Source organism: Panthera tigris, chromosome C1 (assembly GCF_018350195.1).
Source record: "Panthera tigris isolate Pti1 chromosome C1, P.tigris_Pti1_mat1.1, whole genome shotgun sequence".
NCBI classification, from domain to species: domain Eukaryota; kingdom Metazoa; phylum Chordata; class Mammalia; order Carnivora; family Felidae; genus Panthera; species Panthera tigris.
Window position 1 is genome coordinate 115807945 of NC_056667.1, and position 23883 is coordinate 115831827.

Here is a 23883-nt window from a genome sequence, read left to right on the forward strand (position 1 = left end):
GAGATCAAGAGTTGCATGCTCTCCCAACTAAGCCAGCCAGGAGTCCCTGTAGTTCTCAGTTCTTGTAATAACTGGTGATGCCTGTGGTTTCATGATGGTAATTAAATTTGACTTTATAAACAGCTTTTTGGTATTTATTGTATAAACTGTGGTTCAACTAGAAAGAATATTGTCATTCTTTTTATTTTTTTTTAAATTTATATTTCCTTTGACTAGATAATATGTACATGGTCAAAAAGTTCAAAATGTGTGCACAGCTAGAGCGTGAAATGTAAGTCTTCCTCCACCTTTCCTCCACATTCTTCCACAACCTATTCCCAGAGCAACCACTGTTTCTGGTTTCTTAGATGGTCTTCTATATATTCTGTGCATATATAAGCCTTTATATGTATGAATGGGTTACAGCATTGTTCTGCAACTAATACCACTATTATTATTATTATATTATTATTATTTAGTTTCACTCTTAGTTTTAACATGTACTTTTTAAATTATGTAAATAGTATATTTTAATTTTAGAAAAGAGTGTTAACATCTTGGTATGCTGTTTCCCTGCATACTTTCTCTGTGCATGCAGAATGTGACTATTTTGTATTTTGTAAACAAACGTGATGTCATAAACATGCTATTTTCTAGCTTGCTTGAAAAAAATTTTTTGGGGGGCGTCTGGGTGGCTCAGTCAGTTAAACATCTGACTTCGGCACAAGTCAGCATCTCACAGTTCCTGGGATCGAGCTCCACATCAGGCTCTATGCTGACAGTGCAGAGCCTGTTGGGGATTTTCTCTCTTTGCTGCTTTCTGCCTCTCTGCCACTTGTGCTCTCTTTTTTCTCTCAAAATAAATAAATAAGCTTAAAAATTTTTTTTTCTTAAAGTAAGCTCCACACCCAACATGGGGCTTAAACTCATGACTCTGAGATCAAGGGTCACATGCTCTACTCACTGCGCCAGCTAGGTGCCCCTCTAGCTTGCTTTTTTCACTAAATTGACCATAGATATTTTCCTAGGCCACGAAGAACATATTTTTACTATAGAGTGACTGTATGGTACGCTATTGTTTGGATATATGGTAATTTCTTTCCTAATTCCTTGTTCTTGTACATTTAAGGTTATTTTCATTTAAAAAGATTTTCTTGGGGGTTCCTGGCTGGCTCAGTTGGTGGAGCATGTGACTCTTGATCCTGAGGTTGTGAGTTTGGCCCCATGTTGGCTACAGAGATTACTTAAAAATAAAATCTTAAAAAATAAACATAAGTTTTGCATGAACAGTCACAAGGAACAACTTTGTATGCACATTTCAGTGGACTTGACAAATTATTTCCTTATGTGAATTCTTGGATTTGTACTTGTGGGATCAAAACATCTGTTTGGATAGATAACCTTTCCAAATTGTCCTGGATAGTTATGGATTTCATTCTCATCAGCATATTAAAGTGTGTTTGTGTGATTATATACAGTTACATTCTCAAGTGATCTTTTTGTTTAAATGGAAGATTAGATCTTCTGATATTTTGGAGAAAACCATGTTAGTGATGGGTGGGAATAAGTCACGTTGGAAAAATACAGAGGCAGTAACAACTCGGATTGGAAACTAGGTATGATTCAGTATATACTAACATGGTTAATGCACAGATCTCTTTTTATGTTTTTCTTATGGATTTTTTCCCTGAATCTGTAAAATATGAATGTAAAAATATCATTTTAGTAATAGCAGTGTTCTAATTGACCTGAGAAATACAGAGAATTTTCCCTAGTTTTATGTGTAAGCTTTGTGGAAAGTACAGATTTAAAAGTCTGTATGCTTCAACTATGGTTTCAGTGGGGTGGGTAGGAAGCTGTATATGAGCCTTTGCAGTAGTCTTTGTCATTGCTTGATTGATGTTCCACATTGTCTTTCTTTGCCACTTCACTTTACTGCATTGAAAAGATGTGAAGTTAAACCTAATACCATCTGATTTGTCAATGAATAAATGAATCTCTAAAGCCCTCTGTTCAGTTCTCTATCTTCAGCAAGCACAAGACTCCTTATCATTGAAGCCTCTGTGACTATGTGAGATTTCCTAGTCGATCAGATTCTGTGTCTTCAGTATGAATCTTGCTGGAGCCAGGAATGGAAGCAAGGGAAATGATTTGGAGGGTGAGAGTAATGAGCAAAGCATGTGTTTTCATGCCAGCCCTGAAGACAGAGGTTTGCCCTTACATTTGTTTCATTGTTGCAGTCTTTCTTTTTTCCCCTGTTTACTAGGGAGTCGTCAGAAAAGTAGATAGTCTTCCAGGAAAGCACCTTGATGTACTGTGTTAGAATAGAGTGCTCACTTTTATTTCTTTCCCTGGTGAATCTGTAACTTGTTGAAGGCAGAGCCTGGCAGATTGGCTGGCATAGTATGTATTTAGTGAATTTAGGAACTGAGCACCACGAGCCTGTCCACATTGTGTGTAGCTTTTCACTTGTTTCTTCTTTACATTTTCAAATACTTACAGATTCACAAGAGGTTGAAAGAATAGTAGAGTTTCTGTTTATCCTTTACCTAGTTTCCCCCTGGTTATGCACTACCCTTTTTTTCTCTTTTTCCTTTTTCGATCATGCCTTTGGCTTGCCATCAGCATCTGTGGGAAATACTAAACCCTCTGAACTAAAGATTGCTGATTACTCTCCTAGGGTTACTTGTGGGAATGCATATGGTTCTTCCTCTTTGTTTGTTCTTGATGGAGCACTTGCTTAGTGTGTGGTGCTGTGCCAGTTTCTAGTTGGTTCTCTTGATTTAGGCTCTTGTGCTCTTAGTTTGGTAACAATAAGCATGGTGGATATATCCTTCCTTTGTGGATCTTCTTCCTAAATTGTATATATATGTACATGTCTAAAGCACCCAGTGACCTGTGGGTTTTACAATGAGAAGCAGGAGCTGTGACTTGGTGGAAATAGCCCTGGATTTGGAGTTAGAAGCCAAGGTTCGAATCCTGATTCTGTTTCATACTTGCTGGGTGACCCTGGGAGTCACTTTGCTTCTGAATCTGACTCCTCTTCTGTAAAATAGTGTGAGAGTAACAGTTACTTACAGAGGTTTTGTGGGTGGATAAAGAAAGTAGCATTTGTACCATCACTTGGAAAGTGCTGTTTCAAATGTGAAGTGGTCTTGCTTTTTCTAAATTGCTGAAATGAAAGCCAAATTTTAAACTACTGCTGTGTTACTTCTTTAGAGCTTGACTTTATGCAGTAACAGGAAAAACTCTCCCTGCTTCTGTATCCCAAGCCTTCTTACACCCTGAATACCCAGTACTTCTGTCTTCACACTGAATACCCAGTACTTAATAGGGTTTTCTTTTTTCAACTGGGTGTAACCCAGCTCCCTTGAGAAATTTGGGATGGCCCTGTCAGCTGTCATGCTATCAAATGACATATCAAATGCTTGCCCCTCTTCTTATTCACCTAAGTCTGGGGATTTCATGTTAAGAAGCCTCTTTAAAAAATCTCTCATGCAAATATCTTTTTGGCTTACCATTTTCATAGGTTTTGCTCTTAGAAACTAACTCTTAATATGGTTCTAGAGCTGAGATTTTTATTTTTAAAGGGAGACCTGATGTTTTTAAATATGTAAATACAGGATATGTAGCCAGATTAAAAGGTAGGGGATACCATGAAAAATCTAAGGTTTAGATCATGGAGAATTTTTTTTCTTAAACCTGGTTGGTCTAGGTGCAGACAGACTCTTAAATCATTAAGGTACAGACATATATAGAATACTGTACCTAATAGTAACACTGTTCTCAAGTGCATGTGGAACATTCTCTAGGATAGATCGTATGTTATGCCATAAAACAAGACTCAAATTTAAAAGGATGAAATCACACAAAGTATTTTCTCTCTCTGACCATAATAGAATGAAGTTAGAGATCGATAATAGAGAGAGGAACCAGCAAATTCACAAATTTGTTGAAATTAACACCCTCCTAAGTCATCAGTAAGTGAAAGAGGAAATTACAAAGAAAATTAGAAAATATCCTGAGATGATTGAAAACAAAAACACACCATACTGTGGTGGCCGTGGTTGCACAACAGTGTGAATGCACTTAATACCTCTGTACTCTGCACTTAAAAGTGGTAAAAATACTAAATCTTATGTATGTCTTACCACAAATTAAAAAAAAAAAAAAGACTGTCACTCATTCATTGTTCCACAATAATACTGAGCACCTACTGTACATACTCCATGCCAAAAATATAACAATGTACCATAACCTAGGGAATGCAGTGAAAGCAATGCTCAGAGGGAAATTTATAGCTTTAAATGCTCTTATTAACAAAGAAGGATCTTTAATCAGTAACCAAAACTTCCATCTTAAGAGACTAGTGAGAGAACATACTTAACCAGAAGTAGGCAGAAGGAAAAAAAGAAAAGACTAGATTAGTCTTTGGATTTCAGCTCAGGTCATGATCTCACTGTTTGTGGGTTGGAGCTCTGCGTTGGGCTCCATGCTCACAGTGTGGAGCCTGCTTGGGATTCTTTCTCTCTCTCCCTCTCTGCCCCTCCCCTGCTCGAGTTCTCTCTCTCTCTTTCTCTCTCTCAAAATAAATAAATTAACGTGGATGGAATTATGCATTCCTGAAAAGACTCTACTGTGATTGGCTGAAGAAAAAACAGACAATATGGATAAACCAATAGCAAGTAACAGGTTAACAGTCAAAAAACATCCCACAAAAAAGAGCCCGGCTCAGATGACTTCACATTCATTGATTCTACCATAGCTACCAAATGCAAATTCTTCACAGACTTTTTCAGAATAAAGAGGACCATGAAATGTTTTGAGCATGTTATTACTCTGTTAACCAAAGGCATACAAAGACATCACAAGAAAATTACAGACCAGTCTGTTTTACGAATATAGATGTCAAAAATCAATAAAATACTAGCAAACTGAATCCAGCACCGTATCAGAAGGATTATATACTATGACCGAGTAGGATTTATATCAGAAATACAAGGTTGGTCTAATATCTGAAAATGAATATAATACTCCATATTAATAGAATAAAGGATAAAAACCACATCATCGTCTCAATAGCTGAAGGAAAAGCATTTGACAAAATCCAGCACCTTTTTGTGATTAAAAACCCTCAACAAACTAGGAATAGAAGAGAACTTCCTTAATGTGATAAAGGCCATATACCCATAGCTAATGTCATAGTACTAAAAGATTGAGTGTGTTCTCAAGATCAGGAACAAGAAAAGGATGTCCTTTTATGCCCCTTCTAGTCAGCATTGTACTGGAGGCTCTAACCAGGGCAGTTAGGCAAGAAAAAGAAATAAAATGAGGGGCGCCTGGGTGGCGCAGTCAGTTAAGCGTCCGACTTCAGCCAAGTCACGATCTCGCGGTCCGTGAGTTAGAGCCCCGCGTCAGGCTCTGGGCTGATGGCTCGGAGCCTGGAGCCTGTTTCCGATTCTGTGTCTCCCTCTCTCTCTGCCCCTCCCCCGTTCATGCTCTGTCTCTCTCTGTCCCAAAAATAAATAAAAAACGTTGAAAAAAAAAAAATTAAAAAAAAAAAAAGAAATAAAATGCATCCGATTGGAAAAGAAGTAAAACTGTATTTGCAGATGACATGATCTTGTGTGTAGAACATCCTAAGGATTCTGCTCTAGAACTATTAGAACTAATAAGGGAGTTCAGCCAGGTTGCAGGATATAAGATCAATAAACAAAAATCAGTTGTATTCCTGTATACTTGCAATGAAGAGTCCAAAAACGAAACTAAGAAACAATCCCATTCACAATAGCTACAAAAAGAATAAAAAAAACCTTAGAATAAAGTTAACAAAAATTGTAAAACTTATAGTCTGAAAACTATAAAGCACCATTGAAAGAAATTAAAGATCTAAATAAATGGAAAGAAAATAAAGATCTATATAAATGGGAAGGGGTGCTTGGGTGGCTCAGTCCGTTAAGAGTCCGACTCTTGGTTTCGGCTCAGGTCATGATCTCACGGTTTGTGAGTTTGAGCCCCGCGTTGGGCTCTGCACTGGCAGTGCAGAGCCTGCTTGGGATTCTCTTTCTCCCTCTCTGCTCCTCCCTTGCTAGTGTGTGTGCGCATGCTCTCTCTCTCTCTCTCTGTCTCTCTCTGTCTCTCTCAAAATAAACATACATAAAAAAATGAAATAAATGGAAAGATATTTTATGTTCATGGATCAGATTACCTAATAATGTTAAAGATGGCAATATTCCCCAAATTTTCTACAGATTTGGTACCCTGACTTAAAATCCTAGCTGCCTGTTCTGTAGCAATTGACAGGCTGATGTTAAAACTCATACGGAAGTACCAGGGACCCAGAATAGCCAAAATAATCTTGAAAAAGAACAAAGTTGGAAGACTTTCATAACTTACTACAAAGCTATAGTAATCACAACAGCTTGGTACTGATCATAAGAATAAACATATACATCAGTGGAATAGAATGTAAGTCCAGAAATAAAACCTTACATTTATAGTCAGTTGATTTTCAATGAAGGTGTTAAGACAATTCAGTGGGGGAAAGAATGGTCTTTTCAACAAATGGTGCTTGGACAAGTGGATATCCACATGCAAAAGAATGAATTTGGACCCTTTCCTCACTTGTATGTATAAATGAATTCAGAATTATTCCTAGACCTAAATGTAAGATCTGAAATGTAGATGTAAATCTTTATGACCTTGCATTAGGCAGTAGTTTTTTTTTCTTTTTTTATTGTGGTAAAATAGACAATGATTTCTTCGGTATGATATAAGCCACAAAAGACAAAAACATAAAGTGGACTTCATCGAAATTGAGATCTTTATGTTTCAAATGACACCCATCAAGAAAATGAAAGCACACTCCACAGAATGAGAGAAAATACTCAGAAATCATATATATGATAAAGGACCTTTATCCGTGACATATAAAAACTCTTAAGAGTCAGCAGTAAAAAAACAAATAACCCAATTAAAAGATAAACAAAAGATTTGATTAAACATTTCTCCAAAGAAGATGTCCAAGTGGCCACGCCCATGAACAGAAGCTCAGTATCCTTAGTCTTCAGGGAAATGCAAGTCTAAACCACAGTGAAATGCCATTCTGCACCCCCTAGGATGGCTGAAATAGACATTGAGTGTTGCTGAAGATGTAGGGAGATTGGAACCCTCATATACTGCTTGTGGTGGGGCACCTGGGGGCCTCAGTTGGTTAAGCATCCAAGTCCTGATTTTGGATCCGGTCATGATCTCATGGTTTGTGAGTTTGAGCCCTGCAGTGGGGCTCTGCACTGACAGCAAGGAGCCTGCTTGGGATTTTCTCTCCCTCTCTCTCAGCCCCTCCCCTACTCATGCTGTCTCTCAAAATAAATATGTTGCTTGTGGGAATGTAAAATGGTGTATTTTGGAAAATAGTTTGACAGTTCTTCAAAGAGTTAAAACAGTACCATATCCTATATTCTAGTAAATTAAAAACATACCTGAACAAAACTTGTTCAGAAATGTTCATAGTAGCAGATTTATAATAGCCAAAAAGTAGAAATGATCCAAATGTCCATCAACAGGTGAGTTTATAAACAAAATGTGATATATCTGTGTAATGGAATATTATTCAGCCATAAAAAGGAGTGTTATACATGGTACAACATGGATAAGCCTTGAAAATAGTATGTTGAGTGAAAGCCAGACAAAAAGGCATGTATTTTATGACTCTACTTATGTGAAATGTCCAGCATAGGCAAATCCATTCAGTCAGAAAGTAGATTATTGGTTTTCATGGGTTTAGGGAAAGGGGTTTGGGGAGGGACTGCTAAAGGACATAAGGTTTTATTTTGAGATAATAAAAATGTTCTTGACTTAAATAGTGGTGATGGTTGCACAGCCTTGTGAGTATAATAAAAACTGCTGAATTACACCCAGTATAAAAGGGTGAACTTAATGGTAAGTGAATTAGATCTCAGGAAAGCGGTTACTAAAAAGTCATGTAAGCAGCTTAGCTTCAGTGATCTATTTTGTGTTAGCGTAGTAAACACATGAGAAAAGAAATACTATTTGACCAGGACTGTGAGTGAAACTATAAATGAAACTCTCTGAAAAATATTATAGAAGTCAAGTGTTGCTAGGTTGAGTGGAAATTTAGATCCCCTCTTTCTAGATGAGCCAACGTTACCAGTCACACTCTGTCTTTCATAAGGCTCCTCACCCCAATAAGCTGGTCCTTTACTCAGGTGTCTTGTCTTCATGTAAGATCCTTCTGTGGAAAGCTGTGATCTGTATTATTATCCTCTCCTATCTGGGGTCACTGCCTTGGTAAGGTAACAGTGTGGTATGCTAATGCTGAGAGCCAGTCTTGTGTATACATTAAGTAATTTGCGTTGAGAGAGGAAAAAAGTCAGCAGTGAATAAAGAGTGAGAGGTTAGTTTTAGTCTTACAGTTCTTGAATGAATAAAATTGGGTGCTGTTCTGTTTTTCTCTTCAGAGACTTTTAAAATCTTTATCTCTTCTTTTTCTTTTTTCTTTCATGTTTTTATTTTAGCAGGAGAGAGAGAGTGCGAACAGGGGAGAAGGGCAGAGGGAGAAAGAGAGAATCTTAAGCAGGCTTCATGCCCAGCTCAGAGCTTGATGCGGGGCTCGATCCCACGACCCCGGGGTCGTGACCTGAGCTGAAATCAAGAGATATTCAAGCAACCGAGCCACCCAGCCACCCCAATCTTTTCTGTTTCACAAATACAAAAAGTAGAATTAAAAAATGTTTATTTTTGAGACAGAGAGAGACAGAGCAGGAGCTGGGGAGGGGCAGAGAGAGAGGGAGACACAGAATCCGAAGCCAGGCTCCGGGCTCTGGGCTGTCAGAACAGAGTCCGAGGTGGGAGTCCAACGCATGAGCTGTGAGATCATGACCTGAGCCAGAGTTGGACTGCCAACCAAGTGGGCCACCCAGGTGCCCCAAAAAGAAATTTTTAAGAAGTAGGACAGAAGCTCACACATTAATATTTTATATACTCTGTTTTTTTATATACTCTGTAGTTTTCTCCACATTTAGGCTATACTGTACTATATATGTGTGTACTTTAATACAGTTTCACATTCTAATTTGTTTAGTTAATGGACAGTTTTATTACAGGTAATTCATAGTTTTTTCCACCAAGTGGACTGAAGCTTTATAGTACCTTAAAAAAATGATGTACAATTTTCAACACCTACAAAAGTAAAGAGAATATTATAACAACCCTCATGTGATAATCACTGAATTTCAGCGGTTCTCAGTGCTTATCTGTCTTGTTTCATTTTTGAGGAAGTTTGAGGAGCAGAATAAAAATAGAAGCCATTCCTCCTACTTTAAACCTGCTGCAGGAGAAGCAGAAACAGAGCTATCTCCTATTTTTACAGTTCACAGTTAGAGAAAACAGAGAGAAAACATTAAAATGCTAGTGAAGGCAGGTATTGACTGCTATGAATCACTTATTCGGTGCCGGTGCAGTACATGCTGTCCTTTTCTCACAGTCTGCGCACTGTAATGTGGCGGTGCTGGGTTTGTGTGTGTGTTTTTTTCTTTTCTTTGCACTTATTTTTCTTCACCAGCATGTGGTTTTTCACCACGTGTTTTGTGGAAGTAATTGGTGCATACTTCCATCTTCTTATCAATTTGAGACTTTGTTGTTCTACGCTTCACTGACAGTTACACATTATATTCCATGATACTGGAAGGGAGATTTTCCTCCATTATGAAATGGTAGTGCCTGATTTTTGAATAGTACTTACCTGTTTGTAATTACGAAAGTAGCATATATTCATTATAGAAAATACTTCGAGGGGCGCCTGGTTGGCTCAGTCTGTTAAGCATCCAGCTTCAGCTCAGGTCATGATCTCGCGGTTCAGAAGTTCAAGCCATGCCTCAGGCTCACGGCTGTCAGTGCAGAGCCCGCTTTGGATCCTCTGTCTCTCTCTGTCTCTCTCTGTATTTCCCCTGCTTGCGCTCTCTCTGTTAAAAATAAACACTAAGAAAAAAATATTTCTGGAATATAGAAAATTGCAACGAAAAATCTATAATCTGATCACCAGAAATTAACCAATGTTAATGATTTTTTCCCCCCTATTCATATGGTCTGGCCTTTTAATATAATATGGTGAACCTCCTTTTATTCATTTTTGGGGATTTGCATTATATAACTGTTTTTTTTCTTGACTTCACTGTATTTAATTATTGTTCATCTATATATGTATAGACTGTATATATAGACACTATATATATATAGACTGTATATATATATATATGTGTGTGTGTGTGTGTGTGTGTGTGTGTGTATTCACTCTCTCTCAGAGAGAGAGATTGATTAACTCTGATTTTTTTCCTCCTTACCACAGAATCTTATGATCTTGTGATCACTTGTATAATTCCAGATTTTAATGATCTTTTCCAGGTAAATTATATGCCCACCCTAAGTCTGATTCTGTTGTTCATAGATAACTTGTAAAGAGCTCCCTGAAGGCCTGTTGACTTTTAGGGCTGGAAATAGACTCTTGGGCACTGTGTCTAGTCTTCCTGCTCTATGCCTGACTGATTGTTTCCAGAGTTTTTGAGGCTAGTGTCCAAATCACAGAGCTCTACAGAAGTGGAATTTCTAGTATCTGTTAATTGAGAAAAATTGTCAAACTAAAAGAAAGAATTTAGAATTGCTTTTTACATTACCATCACATTGAACAATTCAGTGTGTATGTGAGTTTGAAAAATGTGGACATGAGGACATCTGGACAGTGTTTGGTGTGTGTATGGAAGAATTCTCCGACATTCTTGTAATAACCGTCCACTCTCATCATGGGGGTGGGGTCAGTGTTTACCGGCTGGGAGCCAGTGCCCTGGCCTTTCCAAATCGCTGCCTTTCCTCTGGTGAGCCAGTCTCTCGTGTTTGTGCTTTGTTCATACGTATTCGCACAATCCTTTCACCTGGAATGTTTTTCACATTCTTCTTACCCACCCCATTCCTCCCACTCGTCAAGAAGATAATGAACTCAGTTAATGATCGCCAGTGACTTTTGATTTTCAGCTCAGACTTGAATCATTCAACAGACGCTTCTCAAGTGCCTTGTGTGTGATATGGTTACAGGCTTCAGGTGAACACAACAAACGAGATCCCCTCCTGTGCCAGACTGACAGTCCTGGGGAAAACGGCCAGCAAATAGTGAAACATGCAGTAGAATTATGACTTGTCACAAGTGATTTGAAGGAAGGGAATGGGATGCCGTGACGAGGGGCTTCCTGTGAGTGGTCTTTGAAGGACTTGTTGAGGAGGTGAATTTTAAGCTGAAGCCCTGAGGCCCATAGCCAGACCACTGTAGGCACATGGAGAGGGTTTAAGGCAGAAGAAGGAAGAGCAGGAGTCAGGGTGTACAACGGGAGTCCACAAATACTTGGCCTGGAGATGCCAATTTGGAAGTCGTCAGTTCACGGGAAGCTTTTAAACTCCTGGGAACGGATGTTGAGTGTTCTGCAGTGAGCAAGGTTAGAGCATGAGAGGCATCGATCTGAGCCCAACAGCAGCTCTGGAAGCAGAGCAGAGATGGTTAGAGAGATTCGAGTAGGTGTGCCCAGAAAAGTGGCAGGAAGGCACGACTGTTTATTTTCACGGAAATGGGAAATTTTTTATGAAGGATGGAGGGGCCAGCTTTGGAATGCTCCCGAGAGATGGAGTTAGAAAGTCTAGAAAGGGTATTGCTTGGATTTGCCGGCATGGAGGTTATCCGTGACCCTGACGAGAGCAGCTCCGGTGGGGCAGGGGCCAGTGAAGCTGCATCAGAGGGGCTTCAGGGTGAGCAGGAAGCACGTCAGTGCAGCTGGTTGACATCCGAAGAGGCCGGCGGGTGTAGGCTGCAGGACAGGGTACATGGGCGCTTGGGGAGAAGATGGGAAATTGGTTTTGGAGAGAAGGGTGGGCCAGCTTACTGGAGAACATGAATTAGGATGCTGGTTTGGAATACTTTGTGAAGTTTGAGGTGATCAGTGTAAAATGATACCCATCGGGCACGTGCGTGTGTTCCCTTCCGCGTGATGGACTGTTTGCCGCAGGCGTGAGAAGGCAGCTGGTTAAGTGTGTCCGGTTCTTCCAGGGTGCAGATTTACGAGGCAGCTATCACAGGAGAGAAAGTCGAAAGTTTCAAGCCCTTAAAATCCCCACAGAATTGAATCCAGACTAAGGAAGGTCAGATTGGGAAGGCGTTTTATGGAATTGAGGCTGGAGCCAGGGGCTTGAGCCTAAGGGCTGGAAGGATGGTCAGTTGTGGTTGGAAAGTGGGATTGCAGAACACGTCAGGGGGGCTGAGAGACAAAGAGGGGTTGCTGACACCTGAGAACAGACACCTGGAAGGGTAGAGGTCTGAGGTGGCTGAAGAGAGAGGCCATTGCAGGATGTTGAGGCAGGGAAGGAGGGAGGGAGACAGGGAGGCTGGAGGCGGAGGGGCCGTGAGCCAGTGACCGCAGGCTGACAAGTGAAAAGGTGGGGATGGCTGGGAGAGTGGGTGCTCTACCGGCATGGTGTGAGCTGCCCTGCCTGCCCCGTCCCTGAAATTCCCACTTGAATTTCCTCAGGCGCCATCTTGTCTCCTTTCTCTGCTACCTGCAGCACCTGCTACAAACATCCTGCTTAAGACTCCTACTGAGGGGCGCCTGGGTGGCTCAGTCGGTTGAGCGTCTGACTTCAGCTCAGGTCATGATCTCACAGTCCGTGAGTTAGAGCCCCGCGTCAGGCTCTGTGCTGACTGCTCGGAGCCTGGAGCCTGTTTCGGATTCTGTGTCTTCCTCTCTCTCTGACCCTCCCCTGTTCATGCTCTGTCTCTCTCTGTCTCAAAAATAAATAAACGTTAAAAAAATTTTTTTTTAATTAAAAAAAGAATACAAACCTTAAAAGGGGCGTGTGGGTGGCTCAGTTGGTTAAGTGTCCGACTCTTGATTTTGGCTCAGGTCATGATCTTGATTTTTCGTGGGATCAAGCCCCACGTCGGGCTCTGTGCTGACAGAGCACAGCCTGCTTGGGATTCTCTCTCTCTCTGCCCCTCCCCTGCTCATGCTCTCTCTCTCTCTCAAAATAAATAAAGTTAAAAAAAAAAAGAATACAAGCCTTAAGGCTAGGCAGCTCTGGTTTTTGACTACTGCCTGACATTATTAGCTTTAAAACTGTGGGCAGGTGTTTGTATTTTTTACCTAACCTTTCTGAGCTTTCATTTCTTTGTCTTTGAAATGGGCATAATGAGGCCTATGTACCTCACAGGGTTTCACTGTCTCTGCCTTACCACACGTCTTCCCTCACCTGTTCACAAGTATCTCCCGCCCTCATTTGCTTATGCTTTTCTTCCCTGTTAAGTGTTTTTATTTTTTTAAGTTTATTTATTTATTTTCAGAGCCAGAGAGAGCACGCGCGCGAGTGTGGGAGCATGAGTGCATGTGAGCAGGGCTCAGCTCCACAAACCATGAGATCATGACCTGAGCCGCTGAACCCGCTGAGCCACCCAGGCGCCCCTCCCATTAAGGTTTTCTTTTGGTTTGTTTTTTTAAATGTTTATTTATTTATTTTGACAGAGGCAGAGAGTGTGAGTGGGGGAGGGGCAGAGAGGATCCCAAGCAGGCTCTGCGCTATCAGTGCATGGAGCCTTGACTCGGGCCTCTGTCCCACAGACCGTGAGATCATGATCTGAGCTGAAATCAAGAGTCGGACACTGAACTGTCTGAGCCACCCAGGTGCTCCTCTCCCATTAAGTTTTATCATTTCTCCTATTAAGTGCACCCGATTACCTAATGAGCATATATAGTTTTAACTTGGTCATTCCACGCCTTCTGAGTTACCCCTCTGAATTACCACAGAACTTATTTATATCCCTTACTTTTTCATTTTTTATATATTTTTAAACGTTTATTTATTTTTGAGAGACAGAGACAGAGTGGGGAGGGTCAGAGAGAGAGGAAGACACAGAATCTGAAACAGGCTCCAGGCTCTGAGCTGTCAGCACAGAGCCCGACGCGGGGCTTGAGCTCACGAACCACGAGATCATGACCTGAGCTGAAGTCGGACGCTCAAGCGACTGAGCCACCCAGGCGCCCCTTCATATGCCTTATTTTGCAGGTGTAACATTCCAGCTGTGAACTGTAATGTGCATCTTATGTTTGTATTGACTTCTTACATTGATAAGCTTTTTGTGAGTGCATTTCATTCTCTTCAAGTAAGTTGGAAGCATTTTCAACTCATGGATTATAGTAACTTCTCTTGTATTTTCTGTGGTGAGATGTGATATATGATAAATTGAATCAATGCAAGTAATTGAGATTAGCCTGGTAATGGATAAACAGTACAAATGTATTCATCCCATCTATTTATCCATTTATTTATTCTGCAAATACCCATTGAATACATCCGTGTTAGACTGAAAAACATGGCCAAAATACTTTGTAGCTCCTCCTATAAATTTGTAGAATTGATTTCCTCATACTTATCTAGGCTGGCCTTGTGACTTGCTTTCACTAGCCGGATGGAGCAGAAGTGATTTACAGGTTCTGGATTCTGGGCCTTGAGAGGCTCGGCAGTTTCCCCCTTTGCTACCTCGAAACGCTCTAGCCACTCTGTAGTGAGGTGCAGGCTCTGTCACCGAATGGTTGGAGATCATATGTGGCAGGCGGTCCAGCCAGCAGCTAGCCTCAGTTTCTCAGCCATGTGAGTGATGCTGTTGTGTACTCGCACCCAGGTGAAGCTGGCATGGATGCTCCCAGGCGAGATTAGTAGAAGAGCCTTCTAGGTGGGCCCAGCCAACCCAAAGACTCATGAGAAGTATTAACTTGTTTTGAGCCACTAGGTAAAAATGGTCCTGCTTGTAACTTCTCTTATGGAGAAGTCTACGGAGCAGAGCTTAGAGTTGGTTCGGTTCTCTGCCATCCCTGCCCACCGGTCCTCCATTGTTAATACACCTCCATGGTTGTGTATGCAGGTGCTGTAGAGTAGTTATGATAATTAAGGGGATAGAGATAACTAATTTTTTAAAGGTTATTTATTTATTTTGAGAGAGAGAGAGAGAGAGAGACAGTGGACACAAGCAGGGGAGGGGCAGAGAGAGAGAGAGAGAGAGAGAGAGAGAGAGAATCCCAAGCAGGCTCTGCACTGCCAGTGCAGAAACCGATGTGGGACTCGAACCCATGAACCGTGAGATCATGGCTTGAGCCGAAGACAAGAGCTGGACATTTACCTGACTGAGCCACCCAGGCGCCGCACAGAGATAGGAGCCAGTTTTTAAAAATTTCCCGTGCAAACCTTTTCCATTTTTAATTTTATTTAATGAGTGAGGAGCCATCATTCTCCCCAGTGCCACTCAGGAAGTGGCAGTCAAGACTAGAGGCTGGAATTTTAAACTTTGTTGCTCTTTTCATTACCTCAGGCTGTCTAATTGTGTGTTTCTTCATTCTTGTTGAAGCTGGTATTTTTTAACTTCTTCCTGTTAGTCCCTGGCAGAGTTGGGCTCACAGTTGGGCTATTGTTCTGATAAACATTGCTCTGTTAATTTCCACTTTCCTGGCTACTGCAAAGGAGAATGGCTGTAGGGCCATGGGCTTCTCCTCTTATTGTTACTACCCCCCCCCCCCCCCCCCCCCCCCCCCCCCCCCGTCCCCGGTATAGACCAAGATGATGCGGCAGGAAAAGGTTGAGATGCTTATACCATAGCGGGGGCAGAGAAGGGTGATGCTGGGGAATGGAAGAGCCCTTTGCAGTTGGGGAGGAGGAGTTTAAGAGGAGTTGGGGCATTTTTTCGGAAACACCTGGCATGTGTCCCTTTTCCCAGGGACTGATACAGTAAGGTCTAGTGGCCCCATGGCTTTCGTGGTGAGATCTTGCTCAAGGAGAGCACTTAGCGTGATACATCAAGAGGAGGAAAGGTAGTTGGCCATTCTAACCTCACCTGCCTTTTCTTTTGTATCATTTTTACATTCTCTTATTATTTTGGAAAATGTGTGCAAGTGGGACTTTTTTTTAAACTTACAAATAGTGTTACATTCTGAGTCATTTTGTTTTTGGTTTTTTTTGTTTTGTTTTTTTTAAACATTTATTTATTTTTGAGACAGAGAGAGACAGAGCATGAACGGGGGAGGGTCAGAGAGAGAGGGAGACACAGAATCGGAAGCAGGCTCCAGGCTCCGAGCTGTCAGCATAGAGCCCGACACGGGGCTCGAACTCACAGACCGCGAGATCATGACCTGAGCTGAAGTCGGCCGCTCAACCGACTGAGCCACCCAGGCGCCCCTTGTTTTTGTTTTTAATTGAAGTACAGTTGACGCGCAATGTTAAATCGGTTTCAGGTGTATAACATAGTGATTGCATAAGTCTGTACATTATGCTGGTGCTCCCCACAAGGGTAGCCACCGTCTGTCTCCACACAGTGCTGCTGACTGTATTCCCTGCGCTGTCACTTTCATCCCCGTGACTTACTCATTCCAACAGTCTGAGTAATTCCTAACACTAGCACTGCTGTCAGGTAGTCCTCTGTGCGACACCGCACCCTCAAATGATGATTTCAGAACTGATGACCCATCGTGAACAGACGCTGTGCCAGTTCGTAAGGTCTTTCTGGGCAAGTGCTGAGTCCTGTTTATCGCATCCCCGTGCCTTCCAGCAATGCCTTGCGCATAACAGACCTGGTTTTTATTTGGTCTAACCATGGGTCACCTCTGGGACTGCAGGTTCTGGGTTAACTTGAGACGTGTTTCCTTGTTGGGCTTTTCCCTGGTAGAGAGCCTGGACAGGATGTGGGTGGAAGGAAGAGATGTCTTACCTCCTCCTCCCCCCGTTTGTTTATATTCTATTTTCTGCATCTTTTAATATAACGTGTTGTTTTTTTTTTAAGAATGTTTTTGTATAAGTCTGTTGCTGTATGAAGTTTTGCTGGTGTTTTTGTTGGTTTAGAAAATTCCCAGGGGGTACAGGGAGAAAGGCACATATTTATTTACCTGGGTCACTAAAAATATCTCTGCAAGGGTACACAGGAAACTGGTGACATTATTTGCTGTTAGGGAAACTAGGTGGCTGGGGGGCAGGAGTGGGAGGGAGGTTTTATACTTTTGTACCTTGTGAATTTGGGACTATGTGATTGATATTCCCTGAATGCTTCCGAAAGCAGAGATGGAGAAAATGCTTGAGAGTATCAGTTACTTTAAAAAAAAATTTTTTTTTAATGTTTATTTACTTTTGACAGAGAAACAGCATGAGCGGGGGAGGGTCAGAGAAAGAGGGAGACACAGAATCCAAAGCAGGCTCCAGGCTCTGAGCTGTCAGCACAGAGCCCGATGCGGGGCTCGAACTCACAGACCGAGAGATCATGACCTGAGCCAAAGTCGGACACTCAACCGACTGAGCCACCCAGGCGCCCCCCCCCCTTTTTTTTTAAGTTAAGGAGAAAAAGAGTAGAGAGGACCCAATCTGCTTAACGCTTAGGGACTAACAGTGTCTTTCATTCTGTGGGTTTTGTACATAGGAGTTTGTGACCTACTTTTGACTGTCTTAAGCCTTTATTGCATAATTACCCTCAAGAAGCATATACTTTTATTTGTTGGAAATCCTATACAATTCTTAGGGCAGGGGAGCTTTTTATATATAATATGTATTTTAAAAATTATAGAGAGGCTGAAATGAACAGAATCATTCCTCTCCCAGCAATGGAGACCGCATTCTCTTGCCTGTTACTTCCTAGCTGAGCATGATGTCTGACCTCCTTTCCCTGAGTGAGAACAGAACTAGGCCACGCTTGTAATCACAAGGGTTTGAAGCTGGGGAGAGGAAACTAAGTGGCCATGTGGCCTTAGAAATTTACTTACCTGTACTTTTACTCAGTTTCCTCAGTAAAATAGGGATGCTAATACGTACTTTTTACAGTTGGTTGGAGAATTAAAGGCAGTCCATATACATCATCTGGTATTGAACTTGACACCTCAAGTAGAGGCTTCAAAGTTGTGTGATCATTATCATTATTGGTTAGTGTCCGTTGATTTTAGGCCCTCGGAGGAGTAAAGGATAGGAGATTGTTTTCACTGAGAAGGAAAGATAGATGTTTGGGGGAGGGCAGAGTGCATCTGATATCTACTGGTGTGTAACAAACCACTGCAGACCTGTGGCTTACAGCAACAACGAGATGTTACCTCTTAGAATCTGTGGTTTGGCTGGGTGGTTTTTTGCTTGTCTCCTCAGACTTGTGTAGCTGCAGTCAGATGATGACTGAAATGGCTAAGTGGTCCCTGACGGACTCACTCCCACGTCTGGCGGCTGCTTCTGACCGTCGGCTGGAGCGTGCTGCTTGCCTTCCACATGGCCTCTCGGGTTCCAGGAGCTTCCTCCCAGCATGGCGGGCCCTGGGCAGCATTCTAAGGGTGGGCGGCCGCACTTGCCTCTCAAATCTCTGCTTCCTTTTGCAGCAGCTGGTTCCCCACGGGCCAAAGTAAGTCACAGGGCCAACCCCAGAGTCACTGTGGGAGAGGACTTAGGCCCCACCTTGATGAGGGAGGAGAAGCAAAGAATTTGTGGCCATTTTTAATCCACCACAAGCCCAATCTTGTTTGATTTGCTTCTTGGGCTGATATTGGACTGAGAAAGAAAAGGTTCTGTTTGTCCAGTTTTCCTGTATCACTGATGCCTCCTTTATAAAGCTCAACATAGCTGATTAAGGAGCTGTGGTTATTTTGTTTGGCTTAAAAATTGGAATAAAGGGTAATAGACGCTTTTATGTATTTGAAGGTCCTTCTTATGAAGGAGGGATCAGTACCACGGTGTGGAAGTGATGGAGAGCGGCTGTCTCCTCTGCCGTATGAAGCAGGGTCTTCTCGAGGGCCGTCCTGCCCCCAGCACCATGCATGTAGAAGATGGGTAATCAGTCATGTGTCAGGGACTTTGAAGGAGGGTCTTCCTCATTGAATGACTCGACTTGAATGATTACTGCCGGTGTCAGAAGTCTCTGATTCTAGAACTCAGAAAGTGCATTGTGCTGTTTTTTTGTTTTTGTTTTTTAAATGTTTGTTTATTCTTGAGAGAGACAGAGCATGAGCAGGGGAGGGGCAGAGTGAGAGGGAGACACAGAATCCGAAGCAGGGTCCAGGCTCCGAGCTGTCAGCACAGAGCCCAACGTGGGGCTCGAACCCACGAGCCATGAGAACATGACTTGAGCTGAAGTCGGACACTTAACCGACTGAGCCACTCAGGCAGGCGCCCCATCGCATTGTGCTTTTTATACCGAGGGTAGGGACGGATTAGGTGATGTCAGAAAGGGAAAGAATCGCTGTGCTCAGACTGGAAGAATTATTCTGTGCAGAATTTTAATTTTACTTGATTTATAAGTCCATATTTACCTGCTAGAACCCCTGGGAGCTGGGACTTACTGCTGATGTGCGGATCACTTCTCGTTCCTGCAGCGTCAGGGAGGTGCTGCATCTGGAAGACAGGTTTTCTGTGGCTCTTGTTAGGTTGGAAGGCAAGGAGAAACTGCATGAGAAATAAATGTGTACAGTTGCTGCAGCAGCTATAGATTCACTGTTCAACTTGTTCAGTCTGATGAAAACAGTGCTAGTGTAACTTTTCTCGAATCATGTGTTTTGCCCTCAAACATGATTTTGAGATCTCCTGATTTATAAAAACACCAGGCCCAAATGGTGCTGTTGTCAGCTGAGGATACTGTCCGTAAGTGATCAGAATGTGAGCCTGTTCCCTCTTCTCCTCTCCCTGTCCCCCCACGCCCATCACTCCCTTTTCTTTCTTGGAGGGAGGATGACAAGGCAAGGATGACTGCTCACCCTGTTGTAAAGCTCCTGAGCAAGAAGTTTGATGGAGATGCTGTCTTTGGTTCCCATTACCAGGCCAGCCACTTTGGTCAGTGGTCTTTCTATGGCGCCCACCCCATTTCCGGCAGTGGGTTTTTTAGAAAACTCAGAGTAAGGCAGTAAGAGTAAGCTACGGTACCTACAGTGATTCACACGCAGAGTGGGGTTAAGTTTTTGGTGGGAAGCAAAATTGAAGCCACGAATAAATATGCTAGCTGAAGCAGAAGACTGCTTTCCTGACTGGCGTATTTACAAGCTGGAAAATTGTGAAAAACGTCAACCTACCAACTGTGTAGCTCATTGGCTTTGGGTTTCCATGTTCTTCCTGATAAAAATAATAATGATGTTATTCTGATATGGTTGCCAAACGTTCATGCTTCTCACTCCACTTGTGATTGTAAATGATTCTGCAGCGCGAATTGCTTTGTCTGTGGTTTAATGTTTCAAAACATTTGAATGTTACGTTATCTGTGCTGATTTGTTGCTCTCTTTTACTTTTCAGAATGGACTGCTGAATTATGAAGAATTTCAGACCCAAGAGTAGAACCTCGCTCTGCCACTCACTCCTTTATCTCCTGCTAGTTATTTAAATTGGACTTTTAATATCCTACCAGCTGCTCTTCAGACACACATGGTGCATTGTTGCCATTCCCCGGATTGCATCTTTGAAACACAGGCTCTTAGTAACCCTCAGCGAACAAAGAGGCAACCTCCCGGGTACGTTTACTGGGAGGGTGTCACCCTGACTGCCCTCTAGCTTCTGCTGGATCTGGATTTGAATTCCACCATGGAGCCTCGCATGGAGTCCTGCCTGGCACAGGTGTTGCAGAAGGATGTGGGGAAACGACTGCAGGTTGGCCAAGAACTTATAGACTATTTCTCAGACAAACAGAAGTCTGCTGACCTTGAGCATGACCAGACCATGTTAGATAAACTTGTGGATGGGCTCGCTACCTCTTGGGTGAACTCTAGCAATTACAAGGTAAGTCGTGCTCTGGGAGGCACTTGTATAGGTGGCCGGGCTGCCTTGGTGGGTCCGAATTGGTCCTTAGGAGAAAGGATTCCTCTGGGAGAGATGAGCAGGATTCTTTGGCCTCCAGTAAGACACTCTGGTTGTGGCTTTTGGACATTTCATTCTGAAGCAAGTAGAGTTTACTCTGATTCTTGTTGGAGATTGAAAGAATCCTTATGCTTTAGCACTTCGAGAGAAGGCCAAGTGAACACGTAAAGAGAGGCTCTTGTGTTGGAAAGTTTACAGGCATTTGCAGCCTTGAAGTTAAAGCGAATGCTGTATCTTGCAGTGAATGGGTCATGAGATGTTGGTGAGTGGCCCTTCAGGAAAAGCAAATGTATTCACTGGTTTCCTGTGGGGGATAGAATTGGCTATAGTACGTGGAGCATTTTACCTTCAGGTCACTGTGTTGAAGTTGGCCTAGGTACCTGGCCAGAAATAGTATGGGTTGCCAAGGACTCTTCTGCAACCTGTATGCAATGGCCTGGAGGCAATCCTTCAGCTTCTAAAGATCAAGGTGGGCATGTGCCTTTGGTGGGTAGTGGGTGGAGGCAGGGGTCCGAAGACCCAAATGACCGTTTTACCCGTTCAAGGACTGAGCTTTCATGAATAAAGACGGGACTTGAAGCACTGAAGAGATGTCATTCTCTCTACCTGTCCCCTCCCCCTTCCTCTCTCTTTCAGTTTGACCCTTTGGGTCAAGATTGGGGTGGAAGACTGGGGCGTCGGCATGACTCCTAACAAGTGCTATAAACATTGTGAAGGGAGCCCATGAGAAACAGAATCTCTTGTGCCTTTTTCATTGACCCGGTTTTCTGAGATTGGTTTGGACCTGGAAACTGGTGTTTACAGACTCTTGTTTTCCAAATGCATTAAACCTTGGTCTCCTTTAAGAGTCAGTAGGCTTTATACTCATTAAGGGACCTAGGACCCTAATATTTTACTTACAACTGCACATAAAAGTTATCCTGTCTCTGAAAGGTGAGCTTAACTTCTATTTCATTCACCTGTTTCTTCATTTAGCTGAAGTTACACGTGCTGCTTATGTGCTCAGCCTTGGTGCTGGATGGTGGGAGTGTTACAGGAGAGGTGTGGAGGGTCTAGTCTAGAGACACCTTATCTGTGTTTGGATCACAGTTCTGCTGCTTTGTGTGCACATTATGATGCTTTTGGGTGAGAGTAACTGAAGTCTGACTCATTGGCTTAAAGCCACTGTATGGACGTCGGGTGATTTTCTGTAAGAATTTAAGAAGCCTGCAGTAGCTAAAGCAATGTCCAGGGAAGGAGAGTGTCTGCTTGTGTCTTTCTCAGAAGCTCCCAGCAGACTCTTATACATCAAATTGGCCAGAATGGCTTTGCCTGCCCACCCCAGCGTCACTGGAAAGTGGATGGGTGTCCATGATTATTGTCTACCATCATGCTTGACCTCCTGATCTTAAGAGTCCAGCCTCCTTGGAGTGAAGCATGTGGCCATGTGAAGGAGGGGGGATATTTGAGCCCTGTCAGACTCCTGCTCAACAAGTACTGGGTCGGTGAGTGAACAAGCACTCCCTAAGTGTTCAGTTCCATAAAGGCAGACAGTGAAACACAGATTGGCTCCAACCGCACTATACTGACTGTGCAATAGCAGACTGCTGTTGGTGTACAAAACTCAGGTTTTATATATATTATGGATTGAAGGAGGAAGTTGGGGATGGGACTGAGGTAATATGACTATTAAATAAGTAGCCCACAGAGTCTGCTGTACTGTGTGAGCTCTTAACCTCTCGGGCTCCGGTTCCCTCATCTACGGTGTTGGGATAACGGAATTATTATAAGCACTAAATGAAGGAGTGTATAAAGTTGTCCCGCTCCTGCCCCATAACAAGCACTCAGACGTTAGCAGTCGGTGTCAAGACTGGATCCTGCCTCTGAGGAGCTCATAGTCTGGCACTGATCAACAAGCAAAGGGTTTTACAGTACAGTAGATTGGGAGCAGTACAGTACAGGTGGGAGACCCACCGGACTGGGTGGGAAGCCAGAAGAACATGGTAACACTGCCTGGAGGAATCCAAGGTGCTTGAAGGTTGGGTAGTTTTTTCAGAATAGCGTCTTCCGGGTCACAAAAGCTTGAAAGATTAAGACTTGACCTTTCACAAAGGAATTTTTAAGAAAGACAGCTTGGTGGGAAGAAGTCAGCGAGATGACATTTGCTACTGACTTGCATGTAATCATGGACAAATCACTTTACCTGTCTCTGCAGTGCAGGTGTTTGACTAGGTAATCGGGACTCCAAGCTCTAATACCTTATATGACTTCATACCGATGGCTTTGTGGTCTGGGCCATGTCATATGGTTCTAATGTTACATGGTAGTGAGCACCCCCTTTCTTTATAAACTGTCTGAGTGTGATGACACTGCCCTTTGCACACCTGGTGCCCGGAGCTTGGAACACAGTAGGTGCTCAATGAATACTGGTTTCTTGGGTGAACCCGGGAGCTTAGACTGTTCTGCAAGTACTCCTGGGGGCTTTACCAAAATCTGGAAACTTACCTTTTAGACCTCTCCCCCACCCTTTTAAAATTATAGATCAGGATTTCTCAGAGCCTGATGTGCATTTTCAGTTTTATTTGATATGTTTTTTTAAAAAAAGTTTTAATGTTTATTTATTTTTAAGAGAGAGAGAGAGAGAGAGAGAGAGAGAGAGAGAGACAGAGCATGAGCCGGGGAGGGGCAGAGAGAGAGGGAGACAGAATCTGAAGCAGGTCCCAGGCTCTAAGCTGGTAGCATAGAGCCTGACATGAGGCTCGAACCCACGGGTCGTGAGATCATGACCTGAGCTGAGATTGGACCCTTAACTGACTGAGCCATCCAGGTGTCCCTTGACATGTTTTATATATTATGGATTGAAAGGATTCACTTTACATTAAAATTTTGCAGTTTGGCTTCTTGACTTTTTTTTTTTTTAAGTTAAGGACTAAAAGGATAGGAGAAAAGGGAAACTATTTTAGTCTTTTAAAACAATAGTACTTGAGTATTGTTATTTCTTAAAATAAATTTTTTTTTAATGTTTATTCTTGAGAG

General features: G+C 42.6%; 1 protein-coding gene across 13 annotated transcripts in view; it reads left to right on the forward strand.

Moving 5' to 3' along the window:
* Positions 1 to 23883, forward strand: part of CLASP1 (cytoplasmic linker associated protein 1) — a 272320-nt gene that overhangs the window by 15162 nt on the left and 233275 nt on the right. For all 13 annotated transcript variants that reach the window (XM_042994223.1, XM_042994217.1, XM_042994218.1 and 10 more), the window contains exon 2: positions 20311 to 20790. In XM_042994223.1, the coding sequence (XP_042850157.1) occupies positions 20596 to 20790 (195 nt within the window). In that variant the 5' untranslated portion in view covers positions 20311 to 20595. The remainder of the gene's footprint in view (positions 1 to 20310; positions 20791 to 23883) is intronic.